Below are 19033 nucleotides of genomic sequence, written 5' to 3' on the forward strand. Positions count from 1 at the left end.
TGTTGAATGAATTTAGAAGGTTGATATTGAGGAAGAGGGTGTTGTAAAAGAGTCTGTCCTAGAATTTAGAGCTGAGACAAGCTTTAGTTATTAATTAATGTACCTGCTCATTTCAGGAATTGCAAGAAAGTTGTCCAAAGTCACAGAAGTGGCAGTGACCATGCTAATTTTTACCCGAGACCAGCCCCACTCAGGCAGAGGAAATTTTGGGAGCAGAAAAGAACATGGGTCATTTCTGGACAAAATAGATCTGGGAGTCAGGGGAGGAATTTGGAGTGGCTCGTGGGCACACGGTGTTTCTGGGGCAGAGGAGGTGAAGCAGTGGACTGAATGGGCTTTACCGTTTGACTTCTGGTCTTAGAGTTGGAAATCACTGCCTGCTACTGAAAGTTTTGCCTCAGGCCCCCTCTGGCACTCAAAATGAAGGATCTGATGCCTGCTTACTATCTTACATTAAATTCCATAACTGTCAGTTCTCTGTACTTTTTCCAAATCAAATGCATGTTAAATTAAACACAATAAGATCTCAAATATGCCAACATACATTCGAATATCCTTAATGACAAATATTAGGCTTAAATTATTAGTTCTGCATTTAACATTGGAAATTTCCAATATTCCAAGTTTAATATTTATCAGACTCTCTTATCTTGTTAATTTCCAGGGCTCACTTGAGTGATCATGGTTTGATTAATGAATATTTTCTTGGTATTAAAAAATCAGAAGAGATAGAAATGTGCAATTGAATTCTGTGTTATTGACCTTGAACTTTGCAGTATTTATTCTGAAGTCATAAAAATCTTCATCTTACAAACCAAATAAGCCAACAAGTAAACCTTTATTTTTATGTTATTACTGAGAAGGTAATTAATAGATACTCATGAGGCTGAATTGTTACAATCCTAAAGAAAATGTAAACATGGATTTTAAAGATAATGTAAAAGAGTCTGTCTAATTTGTTTTATTTGTTTGTTTTGCAGGCAACAGGTTCCAGACTTGCTGTAATTGCCCAAAATATAGCAAATCTTGGAACAGGCATTATTATATCCTTAATCTATGGCTGGCAATTAACACTTTTACTCTTAGCAATTGTACCCATCATTGCAATAGCAGGACTTATTGAAATGAAAATGTTGTCTGGAAGCGCACTGAAAGATAAGAAAGAACTGGAAGGTTCTGGGAGGGTGAGTCAAACTCACTTACTTGCTTACTAAATAGAGTTAAATATTTCAATCAGTGTTGTTCTGTTACTGTAACTCACTACTACTTAGAAGCTCAAAGAATGTTTTTCAAACCATTCCTCAAAGCAAACTTACTAACCCATAACAAAAACATAAACAAGCTCATCAAAAATGGGCAAAGGACATGAAAAGACATTTCTCCAGAGAGGACATATATGTGGCCAATAGACATACGAAAAGATGTGGCTCAAACATCACTAATCATCAGGGAAATACAAATTAAAACCACAGTATGAGATGTCATCTCGCACCTGTCAGCCTCAGGCACTGTGGTGGGAATGTAAAATGGTGCAGCCACTATACAAAACAGTATGGAGGGTTCTCAACAAATTAAAAGCAGAATTACCATATGACCTGGTAATTCTACTTCTGGATGTTTATCCAAAGTAATCCAAAACACCAATTCAAAAAGATATGTGCACCCCTACATTCATTGCAGCATTTTTACAATAGCCAAGATGTGGAAACAATCTAAGTGTTCATCTCGATAGACAAATGGATAGAGAAGAGGTGGTACATATATTCAATGGAACATTATTCGGCCATAAGAAAAAATAAAATCTTGCCATGTATGACAGCATGGATGGACCTAGAGGGTATTATGCTAAGTGAAATGTCAGACAGATACCATATGATTTCACTTATATGTGGAATTGAAAACACAAAATAAATGAACAAACAAAACAGAAACAAACTTAAATACAGAGAAAAAATTGATGGTTGCCAAGAGGGAGGGAGTGGGGGAATGGGTGAAAAAGGCGAAGGGATTAAGAAGTACAAATTGCAAGTCATAAAAATAGCCATGGGGAAGTAAAGTACAGCATGGAATAGAGTCAAAAGTATTGTAAAAACTGTGTATGGTGTCAGGTAGGTACTAGGCTTATCAAGGTAATCACTTATTAAGTTATATAAGTGTACAATCACTATGTTATACACCTGAAACTAGTATAACATACGTCAACTGGAATTGAAAAATTTAAAAAAAATTTAAATAATTAAATGATAGAAACTCTCTGGAGAACAAATTGGTAATATGTACCATGTTTCTTAAAATTAGTTTATTCTCTTTGACTTAGGAATCTCACTTTGAAGAACTTCTCATAAGAAAATAATTCAACATTGACATGTTTTTGTAGAAGGATAATTATCACAGCATTATTTTTAATTTAAAAGAATGGAAAACCGTGTTCAAAAATGAAGGAGTGCTTAAGTGACTGGGATATTAAGTGGCCCATTATACATCTTAGTATTAATGTACATTTAATGACCCTAGAAAATGCTCTTGATATTTGTTCAGGTAAAAAATAATTATATAACTCCAAATATGGAATTGTATCCTGATTTTGTTAAATATGTATATTCTTAGGAAAAAACATAAGCTAATATGTAAAATACTCCAATACATATTTTTGTATTACTTTCTGTACTTTTTTAACATTTTCCAAATATTATTCAGTTGTCATGAATGATAATTATAAAGAAAAAATATAAACATCACATTTAAAAATATAAAATACTATAAACTTAAAATGTCACCACCATAAAAGAAATAGCACTATAATAGATGTAAAATACTGAGTTCTCGCATTAATTTTGCCACTGTGAAGCTATGTGGCTTTAGGTAAATGCTTTTATCTGTTTAAGCCATAGCTTCTCTTTCTGTAAAGAGGACGTTGAATTAGCTGATCTTCATTCCAGATCTAAAACTCGATTTGATAAATTACTTATTGTCCTTTTTTTCATAGCGAAGAAGCTCACAGGTCATAGTAAGTTAATATTAATTGATTAATACATATTATTTATATCTTTTACGAAATTCAAACTGATTGCCATCATTTGCCTTGTGCCTCTTAGTGACTGAGTGTTCTCTGTTACAGATCGCTACCGAAGCAATCGAAAACTTCCGGACTGTTGTCTCTTTGACTCGGGAGAAAAAGTTTGAACAAATGTATGCACAGGGTTTGCAGATACCATACAGGTAATAACCACTGAAGAGTGGGAGGGGCATGGGAGTTTTTCAGTCACTGGATTGATTTTCAGAAGTATTACTTTTCCTGGAAGGTAGAGAACAAGTGTAGAAACTACTAGAAGGGAACCATTTGGGAAGTTCATTGTAATTATCCAGGAGAGGAATGATAAGACCCTGACCCAAGACAGGGGCACCTCTGAGGTAGAGCCTGTAAGAACAGATGACTGATGGGAAGGGGTGGGAAAGAGGGGGTTAAGAATGACTCTGCTGCCACATTTGGATAATGACATCATTATTTGCTCTCATTGTAAATTAATTCTTTGTGGAACATGAAATTTGAGGTATCTGTGGACCTAAGGGGGTGGCACTTCTTGAAGAATGCCCTGTCTTCCTCTCTTTACCCTTTCCCAGGGGAAGCCTTCTGTTCTTCCTTTCATGAATTCTAGTGAGTTCCCATCCAGTGAGAACTCTCAAAAGTGATCTAAGGATAAGTGACCCCAACCTCTTAGTCTCAGTTTCTGTGTTTTCAAATTTTTTATGATGATAGAATCTTTTTTTTTTTCTGGCAAAAAAAAAATTTCATTTGAAATCTCATTCTATGAAGTAGATAAAAACAGTGTTGATTGTGTTGCTGCAGGAGTAGGAGGCCCAGAGGGCGGCCCCCCGTCAGCCTGCTCCCACCCTCACATCGCCCAGCTCCACTGGTTCAGAAAATCCATGGATGTTCGCAACTTTGCAAAACGTTTCTAACTCTCCCAGAGAGCTGGGCGTTCCCTCCTTTCTCCCCGTGAAACGTTATTCTTATGGTACCTCCAGTGCAGATACTCTAATCCAACTTGACTCCTGGGTCCCCAAGGGCAAGAACATGCCTGATTCCTCTGTGTTGCCCAGCATGGTCCCTGCAGCTTGTAGGTGTTGGATAAATGTGTGTTACATGAATATTTACCACAGAGTACATACGTGGTATGTCCAAGAGTGGGAGGAAAGAGGAAGGAGCTTCCATTTATGAATCCCTTACAGGCTCTTCATGTTTTCCTTGGCTTATTTTAACTTTGGCTCAATTCTTTGAAATGTGGTTAATTCTTCATTAAAGATAAAAGACACCGAGGCTCAGAAATGATGCGGTTTCCTAAGTTCTCACGAATGGTAAAGTGAAGACCAAACTAAACCCGTTTTTGCCTACCATGCCTCCACGCACCACCACTGACCTATCAGAGGTCACATTTTAAGGACTGAGCAAAGAAAGTCAAGTTCTAAAATGTCTTGTTTTCAGAAACTCTTTGAGGAAAGCACACATCTTTGGAATCACGTTTTCCCTCACCCAGGCAATGATGTATTTTTCCTATGCTGCCTGTTTCCAGTTTGGTGCCTACTTGGTGGAAAATAGCATCATGGAGTTTGAGGATGTTCTGTTGTAAGTATTGGGTTAATATTTACACTTTAACTCTAGAAATAAAACTGAGGTGAACATGCTTAGTGACTGCATGGGAAACCTTTAATGTGAAGCTTCAGGAAGAGATCTCAGTGATTCAAAACGTGTCACCGTGCCTCTGCGTCTTCATGTAGTGTCATTGAAGCACTCTGTTTCCTTTGGGGAATCAGTGACTTCCTCTCACCCTGGTGCTCACTCAACTTTTAACTTTTCGGGTCTGTGGCTAGTTGGGGTGATGACTCAATAAGGAGTTTCCAGAAAGCCTTGGCATTTGGGAAGAAGCCTAAGCCTGAGCCAAGAACCTGGCTCCTTTTAAAGGACTCTAAACAGGGCAGCTGTGGAGCACTGAGCTCTGTAAGCCCTGGCAGAGTCCAGGATACATTTGGTCTCTTCGATAAAAGAAGAGAAGAAGGTAAGAGCTGGATAAATTCAGCAATGACAGAGGAACACTGGATTGGGATTTCTGCTACATCTCTGTGAATGCAGAAAATTGGACCTTGGTCAGGGGGACATAGGCCTGAACCTCATTATAATTCTAAATTAATCAGATATGCAGTTTGACATTGAAAAGTGTATGTAATCTTTCTGATTATCTAGACTTGGTGATGGGTGAGGTTCTGTCCTTTGATACATACCATCATTAGTAGTAATATAGTTTTACATTTAAACCAGAGTCATCTGAGCCTGGCAGCGTAATGTGTTAATATAATATTTTCATCCTCTTTATTTTTCCTAAAAGATTTTATTTATTTATTTTAGACAGAAGGGAAGGGCGGGAGAAGGAGAGGGAGAGAAACACCAATGTGTGGTTGCCTCTCTCATGCTTCCAGCTGGGGACCTGGCCTGCAACCCAGGCATGTGCCCTGACTGGGAATCGAACCCATGACCCTTTGGTTTGCAGGCCAGCACTCAGTCCACTGAGCCACACCAGCCAGGGCATATTTTCATCCTCTTTAGACATGGACATGAGCGTGCATGTTTTCTCAGGATGACCACAACATATTTAAAATTTCCACTTATTATCTCTGACAAATACAGGTGCTATTCCTGACCGTGGCCAAAAGATCAAAACTGGGCACCATTGGCATTGGGGCTTTGATGAGATAATTTTTTGATATGTTGCCTTACTCCACAGGAAACTATTGAATTGATTAAATTTGCATACACTTGGGCATTTAAATTCAGAAAATCTGTCCAAGTAAGGGAAAGAGGAGACCTGTCTGATCAGAGAGCAGACCATTTTGAAAAGATACCCCAGGTCTAAATGAGAGCAAGCCTAAGATTATCCACCTGTGTGATTTATTTAGAGGTTTAAAAAAACAAAACAAAACACCGTGTGCTACATTAACACAGGCGTAGAGCCTGGACTCTGGTGGAGAGGAAGAGATGGACTAGTAGTATTATCTGCGAGGGCTCCCGAGTTTTAGGTTGGTTCCAGGCTCACTGTTTAAAAAGGCGTGTTGGTAAGTGTGTCCGGAGGAAGCAGCTGGAATGTTGAAAGTGAAAGGGGGGTTATCAAAGAAGCAAATTTTCTACATCGTACCTCTGATGTAGCAGAAATCCCAATGTAGCTCTCCTTCGTCATTTCTGAAATTCTCCAACTCTTACCTTCTACTGCTTTAACTTAATCCAACTTGCTACTTCCTAAAACAGGATAGAAGCCAATTTAGGGGAAGTGCCTGGGCGTAAACATTGGGAGCTGGGCTTGATTTCCTGTAATGTCCTTCCAAACCTGAAGCCACCATGGTTCCCATGTCATAGATTAGGAAAGTTGATGCATCTTGGGAGCAGCATGATATCTGGGTCTGTAAGGAACTCTTTACTGTACAGCTCCTAGGTTTTCTAAGACTCTGATGTAATTCCAGCATCACTGCTTACCTATGGCCATTATTGATTGTCACAAAAATACTGCATAACAACCAGCCACTCCAGTGGCATACGATGACAAACATTTGTTTTTGCCCACACGTCTGTGGGTCAGCTGGGCAGTGCTGCTGATCTAAGTTAGACATAATGGAGCTCAGCTAGGCTCACCCGTGTGTCTGCAGTGAGCTACGAGCTGGTTAGCTGGGACCCGCAACCTCCCTCCAGTCTGTGCCTTGTCCTCCAGCTGGGCTTGTGCTGGTGTCAGAGTTCAGTGGGAGGGAGGGGGGCAGCCAGGGGGAGAGAGAGAGAAGCATGCAAGGCTCCCTGAGTCACAGACTTGGAACTGGCAGCAGTTACTTCCACCACATCCTGTTGACCAAAGCAAGCCACAAGCCCAATCCAGGTTCACAGGGTAGGAAATTCTACTTCTTAAATGGAGGAGCTGCAAAGTCACATTTGTGAGAAGGTGAAGATACAGAAAGAGATGAAAAAATCAGGCCATTTTACAGTCACTCACTAAACCTACATGAACCTATAAAGAAAAGTGGACTTTAACTCTGTTTTGTCATTGTTTGATGCAATGCTCTCTAGCTGTGGAAGTGCCAGCTTCCAAGCATCACAGTTATAGTGCTTTGCACACAGTTTGTCTTTGTTTTTTTAATAGGGTATTCTCAGCTATTGTCTTTGGGGCCATGGCAGTGGGACAGGTGAGTTCGTTTGCTCCTGATTATGCCAAAGCCAAAGTGTCAGCGGCCCACATCATCATGATCATTGAAAAAACTCCTCTGATCGACAGCTATAGCACAGAAGGCCAAAAGCTGGTAAGTTTCATGTTTTGATTATATGACTTGCTCCTAACTGATGAATGAAAGTATTAAAATCTGTGCTTTTTAAAATTTGTTGGTGATAAAATGAAACTTTCTAGATCGTGCGTTCATTTTAACAAATGCTAATAATACGTATGACAAAATTACAGGGAGAGAGGAATACTGCCCACTTTATAAGCAAATCCTGTTAATCAAGATTTTAAAAATCTCTATTGTATTTTTTCCCATTACCATTTAGTCCCCTCACACCCCTCTCCCCCGCAATCACCCCCCTTGTTGATGTCCATGAGTCCTTTTTCCTTTTTGCTCAGTCCCTCCCCTCCAGCCTCCCCCACCCCACAGCTACCAGCCCGCTCTCCACCTATGAGTCTGTCCCCATTTTCTTAGTTGGTTCGATTTGTTCATTAGATTCCCCATTTGAGTAAAATCATATGGTATTTTCCTCTCTGCCTGGCTTCTTTTACTCAGCATAATGTTCTCCAGGTCCATCCATACTGTTGCAAAGGGTACATTTTTTTCTTTTTTACAGCCAAGTAGAATTCCATTGTGTAAATGTCCCATAGTTGTTTTGTCCACTCATCTATTTTATTATACGTAGATTATTTCTGGGGAACAGATCAAGTTATCACATTTGTATTGTATTAACAGTACAGGCTATAAAAACACTGACTCTGAGATTTTATTTATGAAATTCTAGCAGTTACAAATGAAACCCAATTGTACCACAAGTTCACTACCTTTGACACCTGGCACCAGAGGATGTTGGTTATACAGTGTGTTTCCAGGATTACTGCGATCAAATTTATTGATACTGTTCTGATTTTAGAACACGTTGGACGGAAATGTGACATTTAATGAAGTCGTGTTCAACTACCCGACCCGGCCGGACGTGCCCGTGCTTCAGGGGCTGAGCCTGGAGGTGAAGAAGGGCCAGACGCTGGCCCTGGTGGGCAGCAGCGGCTGTGGGAAGAGCACGGTGGTCCAGCTCCTCGAGCGGTTCTACGACCCCCTGGCCGGATGCGTGGTGAGCACCCTTTCCTATTCGGCTCACTTGAAGTTTTTCATCGTCTTAAAGCCCGAATGTGTTGACTTCTTCACTGTAAGCCATGTTTTTTCAAACCTTTAAACAAGAGTCCCACTTCAATTCTGGCATCCTAGATACAGACTCCACGCTGTGCCACCTGCCTCAGCCAACGTCTCCCGCCTCCCTTTCAACTCTGCCCCTCTCCATGCCCTTAGTGGGGTCCCAGCGCACGTAAGCAGGCACAGCAGAAGAATTGACGTGGCCGTAAAGATAGAAGAGGGGTGTAGGAGAGACAAGGTGGGAGCCAAGGATGGCAGTGGCGGGGAGTGTTTCAAGGAGAGGAAGGGAGTCAGCCATGGCAAAGGCTATGGAGGGTAAGGTGAAGACCGAAAAGTATGATAGGATTTGACAAACAATGGGCTACTTCTGACATTTCGAGGTTTTCTCAGTGAAAAGGCGGTGCTAGGAAGCGGTTGAGATTGGCTAAGGTATGGTTAAGAGTGGAAACAGAGACTGAGTGTAGACTATCAGGAAGATCAAAGGTGAAGGAAGGGCACATGAGAACAGCGGCTGGAGTGGGGAGGCAGAGTCCAGGGAAATGGTGAGGGGGGAAGGGCAGGGATGCATTTTCTAACAACAAAAAAAAAGAGTGATGAACTTTGGAAGTGGATAAAATAGAGAGGGATTCACTTTCATTTCAAGAACTATAAGAATAAGTGAATGGTCATATTTATTTATTCAACATTCAACAAACCTTACTGGGTACCTGTTAGGGACTATCTTAGGTACTGGGAATGAGATAGGTGTCTTGAAGGGAGTAGCAAAATTTTAAATGATTATAATGGAGAATAGGAAAAGAATTAAATTAGGAAGGAATAGAATTTATAGCAAGAAAGTTTCATTATGTAGGCATTTAATTATTGGTTGCACGCAGAGATGATATTAAAAATATTTAACAACTGGAATGGCATGGGCATTGACCAACCAGAATGGACACCTGTTCCACAGTTAGATAGACGCCCATCGATCGGTTCCATAGGGGCCCTCACTACATTAATGACTGACATGAAAGTAGAATTTTCAACCTGTAGTCCAGGGCTTTTTTTTTCACTTGCCCACGGCATTCACTGTTACTCAGCTATATGTTTCCTTGTATTCAGAGACAGTTAGGCCTTTACTCAGTCTGTTCTTTTGCAGCTACAGAAGCCTTTTTCCTTATTTTCACTACTTGTTTCATGTTTTTTTTTTTGTGAATTCTAACTTCATGCTTCAGTTTTGTGGTTCAAGTTTGAACCAAGGCCTCTTAATGAAGACCTTGCTGACAAATGAAGCGATCAGAGGAGGAAATGGTAGCTCTCATTACCTTGTAAAAATGAGTATGTGGAGTTAAACATCACTTGATCAGAGGAAATTTTTTTAAAGAAAGGACTTGACCGCCCCCCCCCCCCCCCCCCCCCCGTCAGGAAATCTTCATGACCGTCAGTGGGCATTGAATTATTTTTTGAGAAACATTGACCTGAGCAGTGGTCCTCGAACTGGTTCATCAGAAAGGCCTGGGGAGCGACTGAAGAACGCAGCCACCCTGGCTGGTTCAAGTAGCTTGGCCTTGTAATTTTTGCAGTCTTCGTGGGTGAGTCAGATGCCAATTACAGTTTGAGAACTGTTGAACTGATACATTGGAAAGGTTTTCGTTACTTTGTGCAGAAGGTTGAAAAATCAAGCTAAGGAATTATATGGAGGGGAGGTTCCAAGTGTTCTGGAGCATTATACAATTTTATGGACTCTGCTTAAAAGAATATGAAGTTGTATACAAAATTAGGTACAAAAGTAAATAATTTGCCTGGAATGAAAGCAATCACAACAAAACACTGAAAACGTTAAGAGTGCAGCTCCTGTCTTCTTTAGGCAAGTTATCGTAAATACAGCACTAACCTGGAAAAGCTTCCTGACCTCAGCCAGGCCCTCCTCCCACCCAGGACACTGTTCAGGACCTAGCGTTTACCTGCGGTTGAAGCTCAAGTTCCTTAGCGTCACTGTTAAATTGCCTCTGGTCTGAGTCTTCCCTGACCCTTCCTTTCTCCTCTCTCTGGTGCCTCCTGCACACCACCATCCGGGTCCTCTGTCCCTCTTAGCATACAACTAGAGGTCTGTTGCCATTGTCTGGGTATCACCCAGTGGGTGCCTGGTCTAAGACAGGGACATTCCTCTTTTGAGGTGGGACAGAAACTATCTTTTGACTATGAGACACTTGTGTTACTAAAACCCAACCTGTATGTATGTACATCCAGCCCTAGCTCACTACCCCAGTAACTAAGTGACCTTGTACAAGTTACATCACTTTGTTCATTTCCTTGTCTATAAAATGGGGGTTAAAATCACAGCTCCCTCACAAACGTTCTGAAGATTAAACAAGAGAATTCATGAGACCTGCTTATCACAGGAAATATAGTGTAGTCAGTAGTCAATATTCTATCTATAATTAGTATTTCAGAGTAAATACATATAGCAGAAAGCATATGAAATCAAAGCAAGCAGTAGATTTAACAATCTGGACTAGAAATGGCTAGTCATTTTAATTTGGCCTTACATTATCATTAATACTGTGTTTAATTTCTTAAATAAGTTACTTAGACTGGTACCTTTTGAACAGTGCTCACTGATTTCCTCAGCCAGAGTTCCTTGGTCTTTCTTCAGATCACCACCCAAGCCTCAGCCAAAGAAGCTCCACATCTCCACATTCATCTGTTTTACATTTAGGTTTTTAAACATGTTTTCCCTAAAAAAGGATTCTTCAGCTAACACAGGTTTTTAATAGTTTGCAGCTCTGGTGCATCGTGTGGTGATGAGGAGGCACAAGAATGTTATTGTGTGATGGAGAAACTCATTTAAATTTGCCAGGATCGTTCAAATTTGTCTGATTATAATAGTTAGGCAGTGTCTGTCTTCCTGCCAGGGGCATGCACCTGGGAAAAAATTTTACAAAAACAAACTACTCCTCCTTTCCTCAAATTTCTATTTCTCAAGTACAGTGTCCCATTTAGCAAGACCCACTGCTTCACCGCACGTTGGCATGGTTTTTCCTGTCCCTCTCCACCTTCACCTCTTACTGTTAAGGAAGCCTGGGGCAGAGATGCACGGAATAGTCTCCATGGCAACTGGGCTTGCTATCAGTAAGGTCATGGCTGTGTTTTCCGTTCTGCATCTGCCAACTTCACAAACAGAACCTGTCTTCCTGCAGCAGAGATTGTACCTACCCCTGGCCCGCTGTCTCCCCGGGGCACCCGGCCAGGCACAAAGGATACAGAGACTATATATGGCTCAGTATACACTCATCACCACCATTAGAAAAGCTTGAAGCTGAGTCACTCATGTCTGCTTCAGAAAAGACTAACGGCTCTCTCACTTGAGTGACAGAATTCTCTTGCAAAGTAGATCTTTTGAGCAGACATTTCCACATTAGAGAGTAAGGATGTTTACCAGCAAGGCTGTAAGGAGCACCAGTCCGGGCTCCTGCAGCATAATTCAGGGAGCCAAGGGGCTAGAGAAAGGCCAACCTCCCTTTCCCACCCCTCTGGCTCAGCACTGCGGAGGTCCATCTGTCAGCCATCTCTCCATCACCTGCAGTTGCGAGCACAGCAACTGATCAGAACCTCAAAAACCTGATCCTGATGAACACAGCAGATCAGAAACCTGACCTGCAAACCCATTACGCGGTCATAGTGGTTATTTATTTCCAATCTAATCTCAGCTACTTTTCCTACGAAAAACTGATATATAAGAAGAAGGATGCCAGGAAGCATTCCAGAAATATAATGCATTGCATTAGTTTCCTGTGGCTGCTGTAGCAAGTTTCAGCAAATTGAGTGGTGTAAAAAAAGCAACACAAGTTTATTATCTTATAAATTCTGGAGGACAGGTGTCCCAAATGGACCTTACTGGGCTGAAATCAGGGGGTGAGCAGGGCTGGGTTTCTTCAGAGGGCTCTAAGGGAGAATCTGTTTTCTGACCTTTTCTCGCTCCTGGCCCCTTCCTCCATCTTCGAAGCCAGCGATGACTGGTCGAGCCTTTCCCCTACTGCACGGCTCTGACACTTGCTCTCCCACCTCCCTCTTCCATAGTTAAGGACTCGTAGTTACATCAGGCCCACCTGGATAATCCAAGATAATATCTCTATTTTGAGATCAGCTGATGAACGACCTTATACAATTCCCCTTTGCTGTGTGACAGAACACAGGTTTCATGGATTAGAACATGGGTATCTTGGGTGTGTTTTGAGGGGTCATTATTTTACATACCACATACCTATATTAAAAACTAGTATTAAAATGGAAGAAACATGACAGTTCCTCAAAGCATACAATTATGATGTTATTTAATTATCCTTGATAATACCAGAAAAACAGAAGACAAAAAAACCCTAACAACAAAAATGTAGTCTCACAGTTATTTGTCCTGAACGTGATCTGTGAACCCTTGATTTTAGCTCATTGACAAAAAAGAAATAAAGCACCTGAATGTCCAGTGGCTCCGAGCACAAATGGGCATCGTGTCCCAGGAGCCCATCCTGTTTGACTGCAGCATCGGTGAGAACATCGCCTATGGAGACAACAGCCGGGTCGTGACCCAGGAGGAGATCGTGCGCGCAGCCAAGGAGGCCAACATCCACCACTTCATTGAGACATTGCCTGACGTGAGTCTCCCTCCAAATTAGGAGGCCGGGAGCCTGTGGCAACTTCTCTGACCCATAGTTTGGTTTCTAAAGGGCTGGTTTCCCAAAGGGGAAGAAAAATGAGCAACCACAACATACACACACACACACACACACACATGCCTCTATACAAGCATCTGGCCACACTTCGTGTCCCCATTCAATGTTCTCTTTCCCGGACCACCTGACTGACCTTCCCTGTGAACAAGCCTGACCTAACAGTGCGTATGTCTGGGAGGCCCTTCCTTTCAACTCTAAGTGCAGGGTCCACAAAAGCAGGCATGACCCTCCCTCCCCATTTCTCTCCCAACTTTCTGCTGCCTCCTCATAGCTCTTCCTCAAGCCTCAAACCTCCCTGTGGAGTCAGGCCATGGCATAGGACCCATGCCAGAAAGAAGGCTCTCTCTGAACAGGGCTGAACCATTGGGGTGACAGTGATGTTGTGTACTCTGTCACCAGGGCACATTGCATGGGCCCCACGCTCTGCTTTACGGGGTTGGTTACTGAAACCTTCCCTGGGCTGTTGTCCAACAGCTGTCCTCTGAATTCCTCCTAAAAAGCTAGAGGAACAGAACTTCTCACCCTCTCTTAAGCCCCTTAAGTCCTATATGTTCAAGTGCATTTTGACATAACTCATCAAACCCTCTTCCCTCAGTTATGTTCTGTATTGTGTAAAGTTCAATACAGAAGACATGAGATGTAAAGCTCAGTAGCCTCAAACCAGCAGCAAAGACAATCTCTTCAGGGGGAAGGATGGCAATGCCAGGTGGCTCTCTTTCCCAAGATTTTCTTTTCCTGAGGCTCCTCTGAGGGTAACTGGTGCCACCCCATCGTAGGCCCCAGGGGGGGACATGGTCCCCCTCCCACCCATTACCTTCTTGCTCCAACTGCGAATAATTGGCCCTCTCCAAGGCTAGCACATTTTAAAATATAGTTTCAATCTCCTTTACTAATGGCAAGGTTAGTGTTCTCAATGCATGGGCATGGACCAGTACATCAGCATCTCCTGGAAACACGTAAGAAATGCAGGTTTTCAGGCTCTACCCCAGACTTGCCGAATGAGAAACTTTGTAGGTGGAGCCCAGCCAGCCATCGATGTTTCAGCAGCCTGGGTGATACTGACACAGGCTAAAGTTTGAGCACCGCTGGGCTAGGGGTTGACAAAGACCAACACTGAGGGGACTATTACCCAGTTTATTAAAGATGCCTTGCCCCTCTGGCATTTGTCTACCACTGGGACCCCACCTTCTGGGCCCCTGGTCTCTGTCTACCACACAGAGCACACCCATAGATCACGTGATTCTTTTTCTCGGACAAGGAAAGAGAAGGTAAATCCCTTAGGTCCTGTTTTCTGTCTAAGGAGGCACTTCTTCCCCTGAGTGATTTGTGCTAGGATTTACCTTGCCCTTCAGGAGGCTGGCCTAGTTACCTGCTTCCTCCAGGGCTACAGCCCTGCCTTCGCCTGCCTCAGCAGGCTCAGGACTTTATCAGCGCAACCTGGCCAGCCCTACACTCACATGGGACACAGTACTCCCGCCTCCCGGCAGATGCAGCTGCAAGGTAGAGCCAGTCCCAGACATCTGCCGGAACCTCCCTGGAGTCTTCTGATTCCATCTGCAGGTGGAGGTCTCAGTCAGAGTGCCAGAGAACTAGGGTTGCCAGATAGAGCAAATAAAAATAGGGGGCACTACATTGAACATGAACTTAACAAACTGGGCGTCGGAATCAGAGCCCACTGTCTGACTAAAATTTCAGCCTGGCTAGGGCCTGTCAAAAATAAGATAGTGTTGTTTTCTAGGTTGTGTGTGCTGTCACATCCCGTTTTGGCTCTCCCCTACGTACCCTGTCCGTACCATCATGTTGCATGGTGACAGTTCTCTAATGTGGACAACAAATATGTGAAAAATAAAAAGGAGATTTCAGCTTTCAAAGTTAGATATCAAAATAGAATTTCTTAGCATCTATTAAAATTGTTGAAATATTGGAGATAGTTTTATAAAAACAGCCACCAAAAGACTAGCATCCCAAGAATTTCTTCCCTTCCTCACTTTACAATAGTGCAGAAAGCGCCACCTGCTGGCCATACATAAAATGAGTTTCAATTACTTTTCTTAGGCATAGTCCCTTCAAATCAAATTTTCTTCCTCCTACCAACGTTTGTTCCACATATGATGAAACTAGAAGCCTGGAAGACACTAACATTGCAACAGTATCTGTCCTAATAAACATGCTGACTTGTTTATAATAAAGCATAACTTTTAAGACACAAGTGGTCTAATTTCAAGAAGATAGCTCAAACCTGCCATTTCGAGCTATGTCCATGTTTCATTCTCTACAAACCCATTCTTAAATTCTGAACCTAATTTTTTTTGTATGTATGGAAGTGGTTATCCTATTTTCTGTAAGCGAACTCTTTTCTAGAATCTTAGTTCTACTTTTCACAATTACTAAACTCTCTTTATAGAAATACAACACCAGAGTAGGAGACAAAGGAACTCAGCTCTCTGGTGGCCAGAAGCAGCGCATAGCAATAGCGCGTGCCCTTGTTAGACAGCCTCGTATTTTGCTTCTGGATGAAGCTACATCAGCTCTGGATACAGAAAGTGAAAAGGTAAGAGTTTAAATTGGACTTACTCACACTTGAATCAGTTTTACTTAAGGTATAAATTATGCTTCTATCTTCCACAGTAGAGAACAAAATTCAGCCACATGTGTTGATTGTTACTTATGGCACCTTTCAGTGGAATTTAAACACTTTCTGTAGCTGTTATTAAAGAGAAACTAAGATAAAACAAAGCAAATTAGTCTCATAGCACTTATGCTTCAAAAAAACAGCCCTGGATCACTTTGTATTGTCCTAGGACGCTGCATTTAGGAAACAAATTTCCGTTTCTATTGGCAGCATTTCCTCAGCAACTGTGTAAAATAGTGGGAGGATATGGTAATGTTAAAAGCTGATGGTACCTTTAGATAAAATTAGTAATCATTTTCAATTTGAGAAAAAGTTGTTTATTCAGGCACCAAAAAGACAAACTAATTCTGAGATGTTTCCTATCTTCAAAATGCCAAAATGCAAGGAAGCTGTTTTTGTGCCCTGTCTTCCCAAATCTGCTGTAGCGCTGGACCAGAGGGCTGCTTTGAGGGATGTTGTGTGACCAGCCACAGCAGTAAACGTTTTTAAATGATGAGATGGGCTGTATTTGTTGTCATAACTTTGAGACTAGATAATTCGTGGCTCAGAGCTAATCCAAACTAGGATTCAGTTCTCTTCTGCTATGCCAAATCCCTTGCTTTGTAAAAATCTGTTATATTTCACTGATATCATGGTTAAAGAAGGGCCTATTATTAGATAAATTAATTTTGAGGGTTATTATGGAAGAGGAGTTAAAGGGAGAGGACTGTGTTTATCAGAATTAATTGACGTGAGTATTGAATAGGTTGTCCAAGAAGCCCTGGACAAAGCCAGAGAGGGCCGCACCTGCATCGTGATCGCGCACCGCCTGTCCACCATCCAGAACGCGGACCTGATAGTGGTGTTCCAGAACGGCAGGGTCAAGGAGCGCGGCACCCACCAGCAGCTGCTCGCGCAGAAGGGCGTCTACTTTTCCATGGTCAATGTCCAGTCTGGAGCTAAGCGCTAGTAAACTGTGACCTGATAAGCTGTTAAATATTTTCTAGTGTTTGTGTTAAAACATGGCATTTAATCAAAGTTAAAAAGGGAACACTTACTGGAAAAAACTATGTATAGTTATCTGTTTAAAGTTCATTCCACCAAGTTCAGAGTCTCCAAAGACTTTATAATTAGTGGAATTGGAAGAAACATCATCAAATGGAATAAAACAATGTGTTAATGGCATTAGAAATTTAATTATTATTTTATAATAATTCCAAGTAGATTTTGTTAATAAAATGTGTAACTTTTGTTTATATTTTCTTATTTGTACTGTAACCAACTGCCTTGCTAAGAGTATTATAGAATAAGCAAAAAGTACTGAATGTTTGCATAAAGTGCCTATAATAAAACTAAACTTTTAGATGACTGGAGTCATCTTGTCTAAAACACCTGTAAATATATTACCTCCCAACTGGAATATTGAAGATCCTATCTGCATTTTTAAAAAAGACTCCTTTAAAAACTCCCATTAACTATTGTGGGATTGGTTAAATAGTGTAAGTAATTCCTATTCTACATGTCTTTTCACACTGGGTCTTAAAGAGCCATCTGCTTCATTCTTGGAAGTGACCCTGCTAATTCTTGCATTTCCACAATATGATGGCTCTCAAACTGACCACACAGATCAGTACAAGATTTTAGGGGTTGGGGTGGGGCATAGGATGCATAATTGTGACATGTATATGCTGACGTACATTAAATATTTTGTGTTGCTCTTATAAAGGACTCGTACAGGATTTATATATTTATTTGTTTGTTTGTTTGTTAATTTATTTTTAATCCTCACCTGAGAATATGTTTATGGAATTTAAAGAGGGAAAGTGGTGGTGGGGGGGAACGAAACATCAATCGGATGCCTCCCATATGTGCCCCGACTGGGTATTGAACCTGAAACCTAGGTACGTGCCCTGACCAGGGATCGAACATGCAACCCTTTGATGCACAGGACAATGCTCCAACCAACTGAGCCACCGAGCCAGGGCTCTCACAGGATTTTAATATTTTAGTACTTTAAAACTTAAGATTACTCTTTTTCTGTTTCAATAATGAACCACTTTTCCTAGTAATTAATTTTTTGATGGCAGATGTTTAAATGTTGTATAAGTTTAAATATATCATCATGCAAATAGGATGAACAAAGAAAATATCACAAAGAGTGATACTCTTGACTGCAAGAAAAAAAGAAAACAAAACAGAAAGCAGTGTGAGCAAGATGGAAGGGCATAAGCTGGGAGCAGTATTTGCCATATTTATTATAAACACTTGCTATCCTTAAATATATGAAGAATTTTAAATGGAAAAATGCTATCACCTCCAAGGAAAAATGGGCAAAGAACATGGTCAGGTAATTCCCAAAGAAAAAAATACATGACCAAAAAAAGTGTACGATCTCAAAGAAATGCAGGTTAAAACAACATATCCTTTAGAAGTAGCATTAGTCTCACGGGGGAATAAGACATCCTCTGTTCTGCCCTCAACAAGAGCAGTGGGTTTTCCATCCACAGACAAAAGTGCCCTACGGGGAATTGTGGGGTCCAGCACCGCACGCTGAGGGGTCTAAGAGCAGTCTTGCCCACCGTGTGTCAGGTAGTCGGCAGACAGACCTCGGTCCTGGCTGTGAATCCTTTAGTGGCCTGTAAGCTACCTTCAGCCCCTGGGGTTCACTGTCTTAGAGAATCACCCATGAATGAGAGAGTGTAAAAGTCCAGGTTTCAGAAGAGAAGTTTCAGCATATCAGTGGAGCAAAAAAAAAAAATACGAGTTTTGATGCTCTGGAAGCTTGACTGGCCCACTCCTCCCCTAAGGCAACACAGCTTAGGGCCGAGAGTGATCCCAGCCTGTGATTTCTCTCATGAGGAAAAGTGAGTGTGTAAGTGAGCACCTGCCTCCCCAGCTGCTAAAAAGCTCATTTTTCTTTGAATACTGAAATTGTAAGCTGTATGGGTGGGAGGTGGGGGCAGAAAAAGACTGGGAGGGGCAGAGAGGACTTCCAGGGGGCATTAAATGTCTGCAGAGCCTGCTAACTACATTGTGGACTCTTACCAAGAGGGCTGCCCACAAGCTACTGAGATCCCCCCAGTGCCCAGTGTGCCTCACCCGCACACACCCGACCCTGTGGCTGGGAGCGAGGGCAGAGAAAAGGGCAAAGAAGAACAAAAGCTGAGGGCATTCATCACCACTAGACCTCCTTACAAGAAATGCTAAAAGGAGTTCTGCAAGCTGAAATGAAAGGATGCTAATGACTAACATTAGAACATATGAAAATACACACGGTGAGCTAGGTATATAGTCA

General features: G+C 41.8%; 1 protein-coding gene and 1 long non-coding RNA gene across 3 annotated transcripts in view; one reads left to right on the forward strand and one right to left on the reverse strand.

Annotated features, from left to right (window-relative positions):
- ABCB1 (ATP binding cassette subfamily B member 1) overlaps positions 1–17463 on the forward strand; it is an 86424-nt gene extending 68961 nt beyond the window's left edge. Inside the window, exons 21-28 of the mRNA XM_054564096.1 lie at positions 981–1184; positions 3119–3219; positions 4484–4624; positions 7173–7329; positions 8162–8359; positions 12843–13049; positions 15532–15678; positions 16505–17463. Coding sequence (XP_054420071.1) covers positions 981–1184; positions 3119–3219; positions 4484–4624; positions 7173–7329; positions 8162–8359; positions 12843–13049; positions 15532–15678; positions 16505–16708 — 1359 coding nt within the window. The 3' untranslated portion in view covers positions 16709–17463. The remainder of the gene's footprint in view (positions 1–980; positions 1185–3118; positions 3220–4483; positions 4625–7172; positions 7330–8161; positions 8360–12842; positions 13050–15531; positions 15679–16504) is intronic.
- Positions 1–19033, reverse strand: part of LOC129063081 (uncharacterized) — a 47404-nt gene that overhangs the window by 24285 nt on the left and 4086 nt on the right. The window contains exon 2 of one of the 2 annotated variants that reach the window (XR_008528329.1): positions 12870–12955. The exons of the other annotated variant lie outside the window; for it this stretch is intronic. This is a non-coding gene — a long non-coding RNA (uncharacterized LOC129063081). The remainder of the gene's footprint in view (positions 1–12869; positions 12956–19033) is intronic. 2 annotated transcript variants of the gene reach the window in all.

The sequence above is a fragment of the Pteronotus mesoamericanus genome, unplaced genomic scaffold (genome assembly GCF_021234165.1).
Source record: "Pteronotus mesoamericanus isolate MK-2021 breed Mesoamerican mustached bat unplaced genomic scaffold, CSHL_Meso_final scaffold_85, whole genome shotgun sequence".
In the NCBI taxonomy this organism is placed as follows: Eukaryota; Metazoa; Chordata; class Mammalia; order Chiroptera; family Mormoopidae; genus Pteronotus; species Pteronotus mesoamericanus.